This window comes from Orcinus orca, chromosome 7 (assembly GCF_937001465.1).
Source record: "Orcinus orca chromosome 7, mOrcOrc1.1, whole genome shotgun sequence".
Taxonomy (NCBI): domain Eukaryota; kingdom Metazoa; phylum Chordata; class Mammalia; order Artiodactyla; family Delphinidae; genus Orcinus; species Orcinus orca.
In genome coordinates, this window is record NC_064565.1 from 107,182,175 (window position 1) to 107,199,796 (window position 17,622).

General features: G+C 38.6%; 1 protein-coding gene across 13 annotated transcripts in view; it reads right to left on the bottom strand.

The window, feature by feature from the left end:
• DOCK10 (dedicator of cytokinesis 10) overlaps positions 1–17,622 on the bottom strand; it is a 281,482-nt gene that overhangs the window by 16,585 nt on the left and 247,275 nt on the right. For 10 of the 13 annotated variants that reach the window (XM_004262638.3, XM_033426521.2, XM_004262637.3 and 7 more), the window contains exons 41-50: positions 16,451–16,563; positions 14,708–14,845; positions 13,857–14,039; positions 13,329–13,439; positions 11,729–11,944; positions 7,784–7,841; positions 7,380–7,478; positions 4,263–4,369; positions 2,370–2,492; positions 2,120–2,233 (exon numbers count right to left, since the gene is read on the bottom strand). In XM_004262638.3, coding sequence (XP_004262686.1) covers positions 2,120–2,233; positions 2,370–2,492; positions 4,263–4,369; positions 7,380–7,478; positions 7,784–7,841; positions 11,729–11,944; positions 13,329–13,439; positions 13,857–14,039; positions 14,708–14,845; positions 16,451–16,563 — 1,262 coding nt within the window. The remainder of the gene's footprint in view (positions 1–2,119; positions 2,234–2,369; positions 2,493–4,262; positions 4,370–7,379; positions 7,479–7,783; positions 7,842–11,728; positions 11,945–13,328; positions 13,440–13,856; positions 14,040–14,707; positions 14,846–16,450; positions 16,564–17,622) is intronic. The other 3 variants (XM_049711902.1, XM_049711900.1, XM_049711899.1) reach the window with 1 other exon arrangement.

Here is a 17,622-nt window from a genome sequence, read left to right on the forward strand (position 1 = left end):
CTCTGGTGGCCTGAACTGAGCAGGCAAATTCCAATACTGAGCCTGCTATCCATATATTTCAAATATGTGGTGCCCATATTTATCTGTGTGTGTGTGTGTGTGTGTGTGTGTGTGTGTGTGTGTGTATGTAGGTTTTCAGACTACACCGACCTTTGTGCAGAAAGATATTATATATGAAAAATAAAGGATACATTTTTGTAATTCAGATAAATGGAATAAACACAATTTAGTCCCAGAAATGCAGGATGACTCCAAAATGAATGGAAACAGGATTATCTCACCTATCTCAAACGTTCATTTGCACAAAAAAGTTAAGGTTCAGTAAAACCATAGGGAGGGAAGTGTGAGGCTTATTAGAGCATGCAAGTGGAGAGAGAGAGAACTTACCACAGCCTGGAACAATCAAGACCAAAAGAAGAAAAGAGTAAACATCTGCATTAAAATCTCATTGGAAAGGAGCATGATCGTTTCGTTTCCACCTGTTTAGCAACCAGTATCTTAGATGTTGGTTGGAGAAACCATCAGGTAGGCAATCTGCTTTTCATGACCAGACTCTTAATGGCAATTCATCACTTTTTCATTAGAAAGATCGCCTGAAGCGTTGTAAACTCAAATCTAGGTTTGCTGAACGTACGTCCTGTGAGCTACATCCATGCTGCTCAGTTAGCCTGTGGCCATTCCCAGGAAACCCTTGCCTTTCCCTTACAATCCCTCAGCTCCCACATTCCCTTCCTGATGAGGTGTTCTGCCATTATTCTTGCTAATGTTTCCCTGAGGTCAAGAGTCATTTATTTTCTGTTTATCGCTGATTTGCAAGATAGCATTTCCTTTTCTCTCTCCTCCTCTCCTGCAGATTCTCACATTTCTATCTCCCCCATATACACTATCACTTCAGATAGGTCAGATTCTTTTCCAGGGAACCCCCAAATGAGTAAATTTAGCATCTTTTCGTAGACTGTCTCCACAGTCCTGATGCTCCTGTGCAGTGGGGGAAATCTGGGTTGGATTCATTTGTTTATGGTAAGTGGCTGCCCAGTGACATTTTCCTTTCCAGGGAGAGAGCAGCTGTCTTTATTAATTCAGACATTAGTTTTTAAGCTGCCTTTGGTGATTAGAGGACAATATATATTTTCCAAAAGACTTCAATATATATTTTCCAAAAGACTTAAGTGGGAAGTGATCTAGAATGACCATGCTGGATTTGACACGTTTGTTTGCAGCCTTAAAAGATTCTGAGGAGAAAAAGAAGCCATGTGAAACTGTGCCTTACGTGAGGGGAGAAAAAAAAGGAAACGAGAGGGCTGAGGGTCATTACCACTGTGAAAATAGAAGAATGGACTGATTCTCCGTGAAAATAACAGTCTGAAATATGGCTGCTGAAATATACTAGTGTTATAAGCCTGCCTGGATGGTGTCTGGGTTTATCCCACCTAAAGCACTACTCAGAGACATTCCGAATTAATATCTAAGTGCGCTTTGCTTTTAAGACAATGCTATGGCTTGCTAATATTTTCAGTCTTGTTCATTGTTTATGCAGTAAGCTGAGAAAGATCACTTTGACATTATATTGACCTGCAATATAAGAAACAAAACAACCAGATTATGCTCTGCTTAGAAGCAGTGATGGTTTGAAAGCAGGAGAAAAGAAAATGCATGATTTTAAAGTCAAAAGTTCATGGCTTTGATATGGTAGAGCCCCTAGGAATTCTTTATTTCCTGGAATATTATGGATTTCATTGCCCAAAATATATTCATTTAAATCTCATTTTCAAATATGATGCAAACCTCTAATTAGACATTTTGGGGGGAACTGGAGGAGGAGGGTGTTGAGGAAGTACCCTCTTTCTCCAAGAAGTTCGAAATCACTGTTTTACCTCAATCTGTATCAAGACCCGTGGAGGTCTCCGCTCATTTTTTTCTTAATTTAGCATGTTCCTTTGGCCAAACATATAGACCCTCACACTCAGAGAAACACTCAAATATACCTAGACACATCCCCACCTCCACCTCCACCCCCTCAATCTGTTGGCACATGTAGTTAGATGTCTTGTAGAGAATGAAGAACATCAGTCAACCACTTAACAGAACTTAGAGGCCATGCTGCTTGTAGGAAACTTACCTGCCCATAAAATGCCACACGATAGTAGCGACCGAAGAGCCGCTTCTCTGAATTCACCACCTCTGCAACTTTCAGATACGACCGATGAATGTCGTAGTAGAGATCTGATAATTTCTGAAACCAGAAGTGAAGGGTTTCGTGAAGAGGATGCTGACATCAAAACTAGGGAGTTTCTACTTTTGGAAGTTGTAAGAAATTCTCCAATGTAATGAAGGATATTTGAACTAACTCCTGGGTTTAGAACACCTACTTTGAAGTCTCTCTGCTTCTCAAAGACCGCAATGATGGGTTTGTTGACATCAGCGATGAGCTCATATCTCTCAGACTTCCACAGGAACTCCACACACAGGTACAGCTGCTCCACCAGGATATTCTGCAATTCCGCAAACGGAAATGCGATTTTACACAGTGAAGATTGTGGCTCATCCCTGTAACTTGCTTTCAAAACTGTTGAAGGGTCAATTTTTTTCATAGTGGGATTTCTGCATTCCCTATCTTTGCAATTGGCAGTTACATCCATCCTGGGAGGGATGGTGGTGTCTTCTTGCAGTCTTCTCTTTCCTTATTAGTGCCTCAAACTTGCTAATTTAAATCTGTAACAAGTATTCAGATCTGTCTGTTTTTTTTTTTCCATTCCTACAGTCACTGGCTTAGATCAAACCCCCGTTTCTTCATTCCCAGATCCCTGGAGTAGCCTTCAAGCTAATGTTTTCCCTCGCCAATTGGTCCTATTTGTCCTATGTGTTACTCCCCAGTAATCTTTGTTTCTAAAACATAAACCTGACCATGAGCTTGCCACTGCCCTAAACCTTTGGAGGCACTCCAGTGGCTATGAACTGCTGTCCAAACTCTCTAGCATGACATTGAAGGAGCTCGAGAATCAGGCAACAACCTCCTTTTCAGTGCCACTCTCTTTCAGCACCTTGGCATTGACTTTACACTTTGGCTACACCAGACTGTACCACACCATTCTTAGAATACAATTCCCCCACTTTTGCCTTTGAAGTTGCTGCTGCTCCTATAAGAACCTTATTTTCTTATTTGACACCTTCAAGTCCCATCAAATGTCAAGACAGTGCAAAAGTCTGCAGAGTTTTTATTTATGCCCCATTCATCTGCATTCCAATCACTTTCATGTAAAAAATTGTTCCCCTTTTAATTGCAGCTATATATGACGCCTAGATTTATAGTTACTGGGTCTTAGACTGGTTACTCCCCACCCTGAAGGAAGTTTGTCTTTCACAAGATTCTAAACTCTTTAAGAGCTGGGATTATGCCTTATTATCTTTGTCTCCCCAAATACATTTGCTTTACTTATCTTTGTCTCAATGCCTCCCATATACTAGTAGTTTAATAAATGTTCAACAGAATCAAATTATATACTCTCTAAAGCAAGTGGATAATATTGCTGGAATGTTTTCAGTGTCTTTTAAGAAAAGATTTTAAACATTATTTGAAATAGTTCATATAAATACATAATTGCATTTACTATTTATTTTCAATGTACATTAAATTAGTGTACAGCCATATGTAAAATTTCATTAAAATCTACCCCAGATTTTTTTCTGTATCCTCTTTTAAGTCTATGTAATATTATGAATAAAAAATTAGCTTATGAAATACTTTATTTACTTGAGGAGGGGAGCTCTATTTTCTTCACCTGAATTATTGCTAAGTCATTCCAGGTAGAGAGCTTCTTTTGAAAAATAACCGTGGTTTGCATACCAGAAGGTTTTCTGCAGAAACTAGTGTGATTTTCTGCTCAAGTCTATTTGTTAATACATTTTCTAATGCATTAAATAAAGTTGTGACCAGCTCAACAAATTTTCAGCGTCCCTTACCACATTTACCAAAGGACTACAGATTTTATATTTTGTAGAAGAGCTGATCGTATATGTTTGGCTCTATCTTAGAGAAGTAAAATTTAGTTTAAATTTTCATTGAAAATTATGCTTTATCAATGGAATCTGATATCTATTAATCTTAGTTTAATTTTAGCCTGCATTTTATTTTGCCTAAGTCATGTTATAGAATAACTTTATTTGATTTCTGAATAAGATTTTCTCCCCCCTATTTAGCTTAATGTTACAATTCAATGCATCTTTTCACTCAATTACTGTACACTCAATCATTTTGGTCTAACCTCATTGTATGGTGTGTCTTGCATTCCTGAATCTTCTTTCATTGCCCCTTCTTCTTTAATATTTGGTGTAATGCTCAGAAAAGCTGGCCAGCCCATAGAGAACATGCCTTGAGAGAACAAAGCAAAATGTATCATTATTTGAGACAAATCCTGCTTGGATTAGACAGTGCCTTTCTTCATGATGTGACATGTGGTGGTTATAAAGCTCACACAGTCAATGAGATGGTTAGATTATGACTGTTGATAAATACTCTCTTCTAGGCAACCAATCTTCCCCTTTTTATAATTTTTTTTTTAATCATTTTCAGGTGACCTGTTTTCTATAACGAGCTGGCATGGGATTATGGACAGAGCACAGGCTTGCAGACTGATATAGCTCCAATGTTCTGGTTTAATTAACCTCTTGGAGTCTGTATCCCTCATTTGTTAAACCACAGACATTGATATCTATCTCAAAGGATGTTGAAAGGATTCGGAGTATTAGTATTTGAGAAAACACCTGGTATCATCAGTGCATTGTAAAGACAATACTCAATACTTACTAACTTTCACTCTTTTGCATTATCTAGAAAACTTCTCAAATTTTCTTAGCCTGTTGGCCACCAAGCTTAAAAAAGATCTGGCTCTGCGGATGCATATGAAAACAGTTGATAATGGGTAATGTGCTAAACAAGGGATCAGATCAGAACGTTGGGGAGTATCAGAGGTTAAGAGCACAGTCTGGAGTGATAGACCAGCCCTCGAACTTCAGCCCCATCACAAGCTAACAAGGGAGTCTGCGGCAGGTTGCTTAACTTCTTTAGGTTTTCTCACCTGTAAACATGAGGTGATAACAGCACCTAACTCAGACTCCTTATTGGCAACTAATGGAGATATGGCCAGTACACAGCTTGGTGCAGTGGCTGCCCTGGAGCAAGTGCTTTTTAAGTTACACTTAATACTTTTATAGATATTTCCATTTTTAATAATCAGATCATTGGCTATGTAACTAACTTATCACCCCCAAACATGCTAGAAATGATGATGATAAAGATTGCAATTGAATCCTTGCATTAAAAATTCTACTTTCCTACTTCTTATTAATATTTTTCTTTGGTAATTAAACACATTAACTATATGAGCATTGACTGGAGCAGGAAAAGTCATGACATACTTCTGTGGGATGATGATGAATGTTAGTACAACTGAGGAAGCCATGTTTTCTGGAGTCACCTCAATTCACCTATACAGTCATCCCTCAGTATCCGCAAGGGATTGATTCCAGGACCTCCACAGATATCAGATATCAGATTCTACAAATGCTCAAGTTCTTTATATAAAATGGCATAGTACAATTGGTCCTCCACATCTATGGGTTCTCACTGATGGAGCGGCTGGTTGAATCTGCAGATCTGGAACCCCCGGATACGGAGGTTCGACTGCATTCTTATCATGTGTGCATTGTAGTGAAGGAACAGTTTACTTCTTTGACTTAGAAACATCATAACCCACAAGTACATTGAGGACTTCAAATATATGCCAATGAGCTTCAGATATGTGCCAATGAATACAAATATCTGCTAATGCATCATAAATAATCACCTTCCTTCATTCAAAGTTTACAAAACAAATACAGTTGACCCTTAAACAACATGGTTTGAACGACGTGAGTCCACTCACACGCAGATTTTTTTCAATAAGTATGCATGCAGCACTGCACAGTCTGTGTTTGGTCAAATCCGTGGATGTGGATACGGAGGGCCGACTGTAAAGTTACATGTGGGTTTTTCAACTGGCAGGGTCACCGCACCTAACCGCCTCGTTGTCCAAGGCTCAACTGTATATATGTTTCTCAATGGGTATGTTATTCCAATATCACCACTGGTCTAAACGTATTTAGATTTTTTTGAATATTAAAGATTCACACGACATTTTGGGCTATAAGTTTCCACAACTTCTCAAACTGACACCTAGCTTTATCTGGTTTCTCCAATTTTGTTTCAGTTAGAATATAAAATAGTTTTTATAAAACTGTATGGGATCTGATTATGAAAAAAATTAGATGGGGAGGAAGGGCCTGTTAAATACAACAATGATGGTTTTCATGGCTTGCCTATAAAAATAAGGCTAAGTAGGAAGCGTGAAACTGAGCCAGAAGATCCCTGACTTTTATGGTGGACATGAGTCATAAAGCCAGGTCTGGTCCCTTCTCCAGGGCCCTCTAACAAGTGAGCTCACTGTCTCAGAATTCAGTCTGGTCATTTGGTTCAAATATCTTATTTGCAAAATCCACTGAAACTCTTTAGGAAATAAATACATATTTAAAAGAATAAGGGACCAATTATGTTTCCAAAATATTGTAAATGAAGTCCTTTTCCCTTTTGTTTAGGTACTTTCATCTTAACATCTAAAGATCTGTTTCTGTTGTTCATACAGTGAGTTTTCCACTGCATTTTGAAAGTTAAGATAGTGATGTGAAATAGACCGCGGTTCATAAACTCTGGGTTTGAACAAATTTTGCAAGGTTATATTGACAAATTTTTTTAAACAAAGAGTAATTCTTTAGTTATTGTTAGAAAATCTCTATCAAATGTTAAAGATGGAATATTTTTAATTGAAGGAAAACCATACTGTAAATTATTATATGTTATAAATTGTGAGAATCAGTGTGTGCTTTACAAAAAGGAAATGGAGCCTGTTGACTATAAGTGTAGTCCTGTATATACACTATATTTATATGTCTCTTTCTGCACCCCTTATTTTGAATAAACAGTTGTATTATATTTCAACAGCTGAACAGATTTCTCTTGCAATTTTAAACAATTCATCCATTTCAGAATAAAATCCCGAAGACAGACTACTATGCAAATTGGTAGTAAAACATGGCCATAATATTGGATAAGATGTGGTTCTGTTTGCTGAGCACTCTTTAGGTCTCTAAACTTCATAAAAGTTTGGATGGATGGAATTTCTGAATGGTAGAAACTTTGGGTTTTTACGGAGTAAGTTATGTAGATCTGAGACAGTTTTTGCTTCTAGGAATACGTTTAAGAGTTTCGCTGGAACAAAACTGAAGCAGTGACTTGGTTTTCTCGGCACCATTCCCTGGGAATAAAGGAGCCCAGTTAGATCACTCACTTCCTCCACTGGGAGTTGTTAGTAATAGGTTGCTATCACGGGGGTGGATATCCTCCGGGAGCAAGGATGGTGTGCAAATCTTTTCCATTTTCCAGTAACCTATGGCAGTGCAAGATGAGGTTAGGACATTGTCACATGTTTATGTTAATTCAAGCTTATGTTAACCAATGAAGCTTTCTCATTTGGAACTAAGAAGCGGACAAGTTAGCCTGGTTGTACATAAAATAAACATGATAATGGCATGGAAGAGAGTTAAAAGTACAGCATAATTAGAAATATCTGTGAAAATTAACATTGCTTAATGAAACATCAAGATTAATAAAACTTAAAATTAATAAATAAATTTTAAGTTAGGTTTCAACATGTTGATTTCTGCACTTTCTCCCCTCACAATGTTGTCTTACCCCTTCTTTTTAGGTATTCCGCGATGAGGGCAGCTATATGAATGTAACACATAGCAGCCTGTAAGAAAAAAGAAAACAGTTTGAGAGGAAGATTTTACCATTTATCTAATACTGTAGATTTTACTATCTATCTTACTAGGACTAATCCAAGGTGAGTCAGTATTCCAAGTCAGAATATGTAGAGAAATCCTTTTCATGGTAGAACCGGAAATAAGAATCAATTAGATTTCCAAAAAGTTCACCATCAAGAATAAAATGTCTATTTGGGAATTTTTTTGGTTTGTTTTTCTTGATGTAGTTTTCAGGTGGGTGAATGAGCTGGCCTGAATCCCATAGAATTATCTTCTTTCCTTAATATCTATGTCTCCCCTCTCTCTCTAAATAGCACCTGGATATAAACTGGAAGTAAAAATAAGCCGTCTTCTTACATTTTTCTACTTCCAGTAATGTCCCCCTTAGAATTTCTATTGCCTTTAAAATGGTAGCCGCACAAGGCGGCACTTGATAAAATAGTGTGACCTAATGTATCACGTGTGCTTTCCTCAGCCAGATTATTTGAGCGACATTTTTTTGTTCTGTAAAATCTCCTGCAAAGCCCTCGAACACTGCTGAACACAGAGTAGACCCTGACCTGTTGAAGAGTTCAAATGACTTCAACTTTGCCTTTTGAAGTTTTATGGAGAAACTCCTCCATTTTCAGGGCAGTCCAAGGGAACTGGAGCTGCTCATTTTTGTCCTCACCAAACTGCTACCAAGTGAGGCCTCTGGTCAGATCTACTTCCATCCCAGAGTCCTTCACATGTATTTAGAAGGACTTCAGTTTTCCTACGCAAATTCATCTCTTCCCAAAGAGGGCACAATCCTGGGAATACAGTAAAGCAGAACTTCCCCACTTGGTGTCCGGAAGCCACTTGGGTGCTGTGAATTGCTGCACATAAATCCGCCCAGTGTTTAAACAGACATTAAAAAGTTACCTATTGTGATACACCATATTAACAAATTGATGGAGAAAAACCATATGATCATCTCAACAGATGCAGAGAAAGCTTTTGACAAAATTCAACACCCATTTATGATAAAAAACCCTCCAGAAAGTAGGCATAGAGGGAACTTACCTCAACATAATAAAGGCCATATATGACAAACCCACAGCCAACATTGTCCTCAATGGGGAAAAACTGAAAGCATTTCCACTAAGATCAGAAACAAGACAAGGTTGCCCACTCTTACTACTATTATTCAACATAGTTTTGGAAGTTTTAGCCACAGCAATCACAGAAGAAAAGGAAATAAAAGGAATCCAAATCAGAAAAGAAGAAGTAAAGCTTTCACTGTTTGCAGATGACATGATACTATACATAGAGAATCCTAAAGATGCTACCAGAAAACTGCTAGAGCTAATCAATGAATTTGGTAAAGTATCAGGATACAAAATTAATGCACAGAAATCTCTTGCATTCCTATACACTAATGATGAAAAATCTGAAAGTGAAATTAAGAAAACACTCCCATTAACCACTGCAACCAAAAGAATAAAATATCTAGGAATAAACCTACCTAAGGAGACAAAAGACCTGTATGCAGAAAATTATAAGACACTGATGAAATAAATTACAGGTGATACAAATAGATGGAGAGATATACCATGTTCTTGGATTGGAAGAATCAACATTGTGAAAATGAGTATACAACCCAAAGCAATCTACAGACTCAATGCAATTCCTATCAAACTATCACTGGCATTTTTCACTGAACTAGAACAAAACATTTCACAATTTGTATGGAAACACAAAAGACCCTGAATAGCCAAAGCAATCTTGAGAAAGAAAAACGGAGCTGGAGGAATCAGGCTCCCGGACTTCAGACTATACTACAAAGCTATAGTCATCAAGACAATATGGTACTGGCACAAAAACAGAAATATAGATCAATGGAACAGGATACAAAGCCCAGAGATAAACCCACACACATATGGTTACCTTATCTTTGATAAAGGAGGCAACAATATACAATGGAGAAAAGACAGCCTCTTCAATAAGTGGTGCTGGGAAAACTGGACAGCTTCATGTAAAAGAATGAAATTAGAACACTCCCTAACACCATACACAAAAATAAACTCAAAATGGGTTAAAGACCTAAATGTAAGGCCAGACACTATCAAACTCTTAGAGGAAAACATAGGCAGAACACTCTATGACATAAATCACAGCAAGATCCTTTTAGACCCACTTACTAGAGAAATGGAAATAAAACCAAAAATAAACAAATGGGACCTAAGGAAACTTAAAAACTTCTGCACAGCAAAGGAAACCATAAACAAGATGAAAAGACAAGCCTCAGAATGGGAGAAAATATTTGCAAATGAAGCAACTGACAGAGGATTAATCTCCAAAATTTACAAGCATCTCATGCAGCTCAATATCCAAAAAACAAACAACCCAATCCAAAATGGGCAGAAGACCTAAATAGACATTTCTCCAAAGAAGATATACAGATTGCTAACAAACACATGAAAGAATGCTCAACATCATTAATCATTAGAGAAATGCAAATCAAAATTACAATGAGATATCATCTCACATCGGTCAGAGTGGCCACCATCAAAAAATCTACAAACAGTAAATGTTGGAGAGGGTGTGGAGGAAAGGGAACCCTCTTGCACTGTTGGTGGGAATGTAAATTGATACAGCCACTATGGAGAACAGTATGGAGGTTCCTTAAAAACTAAAAATAGAACTACCATACGACCCAGCAATCCCACTACTGGGCATATACCCTCAGAAAACTGTAATTCAAAAAGAGTCGTGTACCACAATGTTCATTGTAGCTCTATTTACAATAGCCAGGACATGGAAGCAACCTAAGTGTCCATCAACAGATGAATGGATAAAGAAGATGTGGCACATATATACAATGGGATATTACTCAGCCATAAAAAGAAATGAAGTTGAGTTATTTGTAGTGAGGTGGATGGACCTAGAGTCTGTCATACAGAGTGAAGTAAGTCAGAAAGAGAAAAACAAATACCGTATGCTAACACATACATATGGAATCTAAAAAACAAACAAAAAATTGGTCATGAAGAACCTAGGGGCAAGACGGGAATAAAGAGGCAGACCTACTAGAGAATGGACTTGAGGATATGGGGAGGGGGAAGGATAAGATGGGACAAAGTGAGAGAGTGGCATGGACATATATACACTACCAAATGTAGAACAGATAGTAGGAAGCAGCCGCATAGCACAGGGAGATCAGCTCTGTGCCTTGTGACCACCTAGAGAGGTGGGATAGGGAGGGTGGGAGGGAGAGAGACGCAAGATGGAAGAGATATGGGGATATATGTATATGTATAACTGATTCACTTTGTTATAAAGCAGAAACTAACACACCATTGTAAAGCAATTATACTCCCATAAAGATGTTAAAAAAGATAAAAAGTTGCCTATTGATTTATAACCATCACACAGTGGCCTCTTCTCATATGGCTCTTAGGGGTGTTAACCTTTCCAACGCTAGTTCAGGCTAGCTGCACAGGAGGACAGATTACCCCAACCTGAGTTGACTCACCTCAATGGTGAGTTTCCCCATTCAACTCCAATTCCGGGGAAGAAGTTTTAACACACAGAACACCAACTTATATAACTCAGTTTCCAGACACCCTTAGAACCATCCTCCTTAGCCTCAGGCTTTTAGCATTTGGTCTCCATTACACATCCTACAGCTACAGCTGGCCCCCAAGACACTGGCTTCTATTTGATATTATTTACATGGAGTTAGGCATCCTTGAATCCTACATGCAAACGTAATGCACATAACATAGAATTAGGTCATATCAACTTTAGTGGGGAAATACAATAACTTTTTATACTCCTGCTGTAAATGATAACCCAATCATCCTGATCAAGAGGACACCTAATGAAGAATGACTGAGTCTTTGCTAATCACCTCGGATAAGTCTCCGTTTCTCGCATGAATTTTGGCCATGCTTTCCAGCCAGGTCCTCCGTAGCTCGGGAGTGCTTGCGTAGGAGTTTGCCAGGCTGTACTGGAGATCCACCAGCATCTCGGGATCCTTCTCATGCTCCTTCATCTGAGCCGTGGCCATTAAAACAGTCCTTATACGTTTAGTCAGATCTTTCACCTCTGCTGGGAAATTGCTGTTCTTTGGAAAACAGAGCGCCTGGGTCATTATCTGTTTAGAACTCACAAATTAACTCACTTCAAGTTATGCTTTTAGCTATGGCTTGGCATCACAGTCTAGTGCATTCTAAATATTGTTCACAAATATGTATATTCTTTATGGACAAATTCTATGTATTATGATTGTGGCTGTACACGTTTGAAGATGAATTGTAGTAGATTCCATTTTGTCTCCTAGCCTACGTTCTTCTAGTAATAGCATCCCGACATCCTCTAGCATCCTCTCTGGCTCTAGTTCACATGATTTGAACGGGTCTACTTCATTCCCAGGCACCAGGGGTGACACATGATGTGGGCCTGGCCAATCAATCATATTCTTTTATACTCCAGGTCACAGTGATTGGCTTAGGGATGGGCATATGAAACAAGGTTGGATCAACGAGACTCAGTCCTGGCACTTTAATTGGCACTATAGAGCAAGGTGCTTTTCCCATCCATAGAATACTACCATTGTCCTCAGAATTTCTGAGAGAGTTAGCTCATGGGGAGAGCCTACCTGTAAATGAAGTAAAGGAAGAAGAAAACTGAACTGAGAGACAAAGAGAGAGGTAAAACTAGAGGCAGTAGGGGAAGGGGATCTGAAAACATTATTTTAATCCCTGGGTTCAGCCATGCCTGACACCAGGCTCTATCCCTGAACTTTTCAATATTATAACTGAAGGACAAGTCTCCAGAAAGGTTTTTTTTTTAAAATTTATTTATTTTATTTATTTATTTTTGGCTGTGCTGGGTCTTCGTTGCTGTGTGCGGGCTTTCTCTGGTTGCAGTGAGTGGGGGCTGCTCTTCGTTGCGGTGCACGGGCTTCTCATTGCGGTGGCTTCTCTTGTTGCAGAGCATGGGCTCTAGGTGCATGGGCTTCAGTAGTTGTGGCCCGTGGGCTCTAGAGTGGATGCTCAGTAGTTGTGGCGCACGGGCTTAGCGGCTCCGCGGCATGTGGGATCTTCCTAGACCAGGGCTCAAACCCATGTCCCCTGCATTGGCAGGCGGATTCCCAACCACTGTGCCACCAGGGAAGCCCCTCCAGAAAGTTTTAAAAGAGATAAAATGAATTTGACCAAGAATGAGATTATGAGAGAAACACTGTATTTCTTGGTATCTGATACTTGTGGTTAGTTTTCTTGTTAAGTATCATTCAACCCCATAGCTTGGAAATTCCACTTAACTGAGTATATGCTGAAAGTGTAAGAACTGATTATCCATTCATGCAAGCGGACTCAATATAAGTACTCAAAGGGTAAATAAACAAAATACAGAATTTGTATTTTTTATGATTTTGGTATCTCGCGAAAAGAATCCAGTTTAGTTTATTCCCAATTCTTTAAAAAAGTCCACAAAGCATTTCTTACTTTCATTTGCTTGTCTCCATTAGCAAAATTATTGGTAATTGCAAGGGAATGTTGAAACCGAGAGCCTCCAATCCCAGCATCAGCTATTAACTGGCTTACGGCCTTGATAAGCTGAAAAAGAAAAGGAAAACGGAACCTCAAAAGCAAGTAACTCCGAAACACTAGTTGTAAAGAAATCCATTGAGTTGGATGAATGTATCATTAATTTCTCCCTGTAGGCCCAGTGAATGTGCTCAGAATCTGGTGGGATTTGGCATCCTAGAAACAATCATGGTCCCTGAGTTGTGTATTCTATGATTCTATTCCCTGGCAGAAGAAAGGAAAAGTACAGGTGGAGTTACGGGTTTTGCTGATTTCTGCCCAGCTGCACTCTTTCTATGAATCGGAACTCAGTGTGATGGGCATCTTTAAGGAGGAATATGATGGAAGAGTTGGGAAGTGGTTGCCCTGGAAACAGTAGGCTTTTATCAATGCTGAAACAAATGAGTGGTTTGAACAACAACATTAATGGAAATTGGCAGCACGTACTTGTAAGTGGGACCGGACAATTGACTTTTGCTTGTTAAATTCAAAATTCTTCCTCATAAAGAAGTATAGAAGTGCTGACGCTTCCGTCTGAGTTGACCGTGACCTGTGGTTGCAGCATTTTAGGACTTCATAGCAGAATGAGCCACACAGGTCGGCAGGCCCTTGGAAGAACGCTGAAGGAAACTGCGGAAACAGAAGTGCTGGTGAAGTGAGCAGATTCCTTCATTTTGCTCTGTTCATTCTCAAATTTTAAAATCCCTTAGAATAAAATCTTTCTTTTTTTTTCTTAACCTAGACTTTTTCTCCCATTTACAGGTGGAAGAGGATATAATCTTATTTACTGAAGTCTATGTTAGTATTTTTTTTTTCCTAGAAATAATCATTCTCCACGTTGTAAGTATCCCTTGCATCAGTAACGGATGACTACCCAAAGCAATGGAATGAGAGCTCTGAAAAAGTTTCTATTCACCCAACACTGTAAAACCACCAGGGTCCTCAAAGGTGGACTCGCCTGTCTTTGACTTGGCAGGAACGGACATCACAGTTGATGGTGTATATTTTACCTAACTCTCTGCCACAAACACTGAGAACCCCAAGAATTGATGGCTGGGTGCTAATTTTACTCCCTTTTGATATCCAGCAGATAGGCTGCCAAGGTTGTGAACTTATTTTGAGACCGTGAATCAAATAGTTTAATAAAACCAAATAAATCGTCTAATAAAACCAAATAAATCAAATAGAAGAAAACAAACTTTCTTCCCTCGATACTGAGAGATGTAAGGATTGATATGTGTTTATTGTCAGCAATAAACACTTCACTGAGCTTTTCTTGGAACCTGGAGGACCCTTACCTTGCATACAAATAGCCTCAAAGAGGCAAATACGTGCTTCAGGGCTGTGGCTGATTGGTTGACTTGAAAAAAGAGCATGTAGGTATCAAAGACCCTTTTCATCATTGAATTTTGACATTCAGATTGTTGGAGTTGTCTCTGGAAATTCAACACAGCAGTTATTTAGGATGAGTGAAAGGACACCTGTATTCTTTCAAAAAATATCTACTCTGGTTCTACTGTGCGATAGGCACAATTCTGGGTGTGGAAATAAAGTGCTGAATAAGCTCTATGTTCCCAATGAAACTTACATATAGCAGTGATTGAAAAAAGTTACTAAATAAGAAAATAGAGTAGAATAATCTATGATGGAAAGTAATTGCTTTGGGAGATAAGATTACTTTATATAGGGTGGTTGAGACCTCCCTAATGGATGAATTGACATGTGAGCTGAAAAAGTCAGCCATGGGCAGATCTGGGAGGATTGTCCAAGGAAGGAAAAACAGTTGGTACCAGGGACTTGAGATGGCATGGAGCTTATTAGTTCAAGCAGAGAAAAAAGAGAAAAAAGAAAAAAAGAGGAAAAAGAGCAGAGTAGCCTAAGCATGGTTAGTGGGGCAGGGTCAGGAGAGAGGTAGCAGATGTGGTCACAGACAGGCAGGTCCTCAAAGGCACTGATAGAGCCTGTAAGATGTATGAAATTTGATTGACATTTCTATCGAGCAATAAAGAATTAAAATGTGGATTTTGTTTTTTCGACTGCCATGCTGACATTTTACTTGAAAATAAGACTTCCTTGCTATAATCATTCTGTTTGGTGCAGACTATTCAACCGACCCAACTTTTTCTAATTTAACCCTTAACGTTTGAAAGCTCATTAGGTTGAGCTAATGTTTTTAATAACTTCATTGAGGTGTAATTGATATAATTTCTATAGTTCATATTTTATAAAATTTTATATTCTATTGTATGGATATGTTTCAATACCACTATTTTAAAAAATCCATTCACCTGTTGATGTACTTTTGGGTTGTTTCCAGTGTTTAATTATTAAAAAACAAAGCTATGAATATTGATGTACAAAGCTTTGTGTGAACAAATGCTTTTATTTTTCCTGGGTAAATTCCTAGTATTGGAATGGCTGGTCACATGATAGATTATGTTGAACCTTCATTCCAGCATACGTTTTTTCAAGGTGTTTGTATCATTTTGTATTCCCACCATCAGTGAATGAGAGTTCCAGTTTCCCCATATACTTGCCAAAACTTGGTATGGTCAAGTCTTTTTAAACTGCAGCCATTCTAATGGTAGGTAGTGGAATCACTTCACCAAAGATATAGAGATGGTAAGTAAGCACACAAAAAGATGCTCAACATTATCACTCTGTTTTCTCTAGCTGTTGTATCTGTTTATCTGTTGTATCTAGCTGTGCTTTGTCTCTCCCTTTGATACTGAAAAAGTAGTCACATTCTCTCTCAGCCCAACTTGCCTGACAGTAAAGCAAGAGAAACAAGGAAGAGAGATTGTCTATTATTGGACAATAAGGAAATATGTCTGTGTGTATATCAATTGAGCATTCGCCAACTTCTGATAAATTCTGAATCTCTTCTTTAACATGTTTTCCACTCACACTTAGGTTGATTTATGTAAGGTTAATACATTTCATTAGATGTCATAAAAACCTTAAAAACACATTCTTGACTTCACATGACTTTTCCACCTTTCATTTTATCATATTACAGAAGAAGTTACAGTCACACTCACCTGGTGGACCTGAGTGAAGAGGGCTAGCAGGTCTAGAATAGTCAGGCAAACCTCTGTAGCAATATTGGCCTCTGTGTCCACATGGTGCACGATGTCTATTTCATTGGAGTTGCCTACAAAATAAAGTAGAAAATGCATCAATGTCAGAAACAAATCTTTGTACCCTATAAAGAACTTTTTTCTATTACAACATAGTCAATGTTTACTGGTGTTTTGACGAGTAATTTTATTAAATCAAAGTGCTTTCATTTGTTCAATCTCTTTATCAGCGGAAGCAAAAACAGAGACAGAGTTTTTAGTGGGTGCTGTAGACTGAATGTTTGTGTCCCCGCAAATTCATATGTCAAAGCCCTTATCCACAATATGGCGGAGTCTTTGAGAGGTAATTAGGTTATGAGAATGGAGCCCTCATGAATGGGATTAGTGCCCTTATAAAAAGAGACACCAGAGAGATCATCTCTCTCTCTCTGTCACGTGAGGACACAGCAAGAAGTTGGCCATCTGCAAACGTGGTTCTTACCAGACATCAAATCTGCTGGCGTCTTGATCTTGGATCTCTCACCCTCTAAAACTATGAGAAATAAATGTTTGTTGTTTAAGCTACATAGTCTGTGGTATTGTGTTGTAGCAGCTCGAACTGATTAAGACTGTGTGGGTGCCCTTTTAATTTGTCAGCTATAGTTTCCAAAGGACCAGAGTAGTCTGTTCTCCATTATTTCTCACTACTTTTCCATTGATTCAGCCATTGGTAGAGTCCTATTTCCTCCATAATCAGTCTGGGTCAAGTTTTATGGTCTCAGATTAACAGACCAAACGTGGAGTCTCAGTAGATGATCTGCATTAATGGCCTCGTCAGAAAGGGATTAAATGTGTTTCTAGGTTAAGGCAAATACCTTCAAACAGCTAACTGTGGTCACGTGTCCATAATCAGGAACACTTACATGATACAAAAACACTGGATCCCATCTTCTCCTCATTCACACCTGGAATGTGTGCAACACTGGATTCGAGATGGCACACTTGCTGCTTCTAGGACATGGACAACTTTCTCCTCTTCCCAAAGAGTGGACAATAATCTGGTTGAGAGAGGCCACCCTAACCCCTCACAATGCCAAGTCACCTGGTTCCAGAGGAGCTACAGTGAGCATACTATATTGAGAGTTTTACTTTTC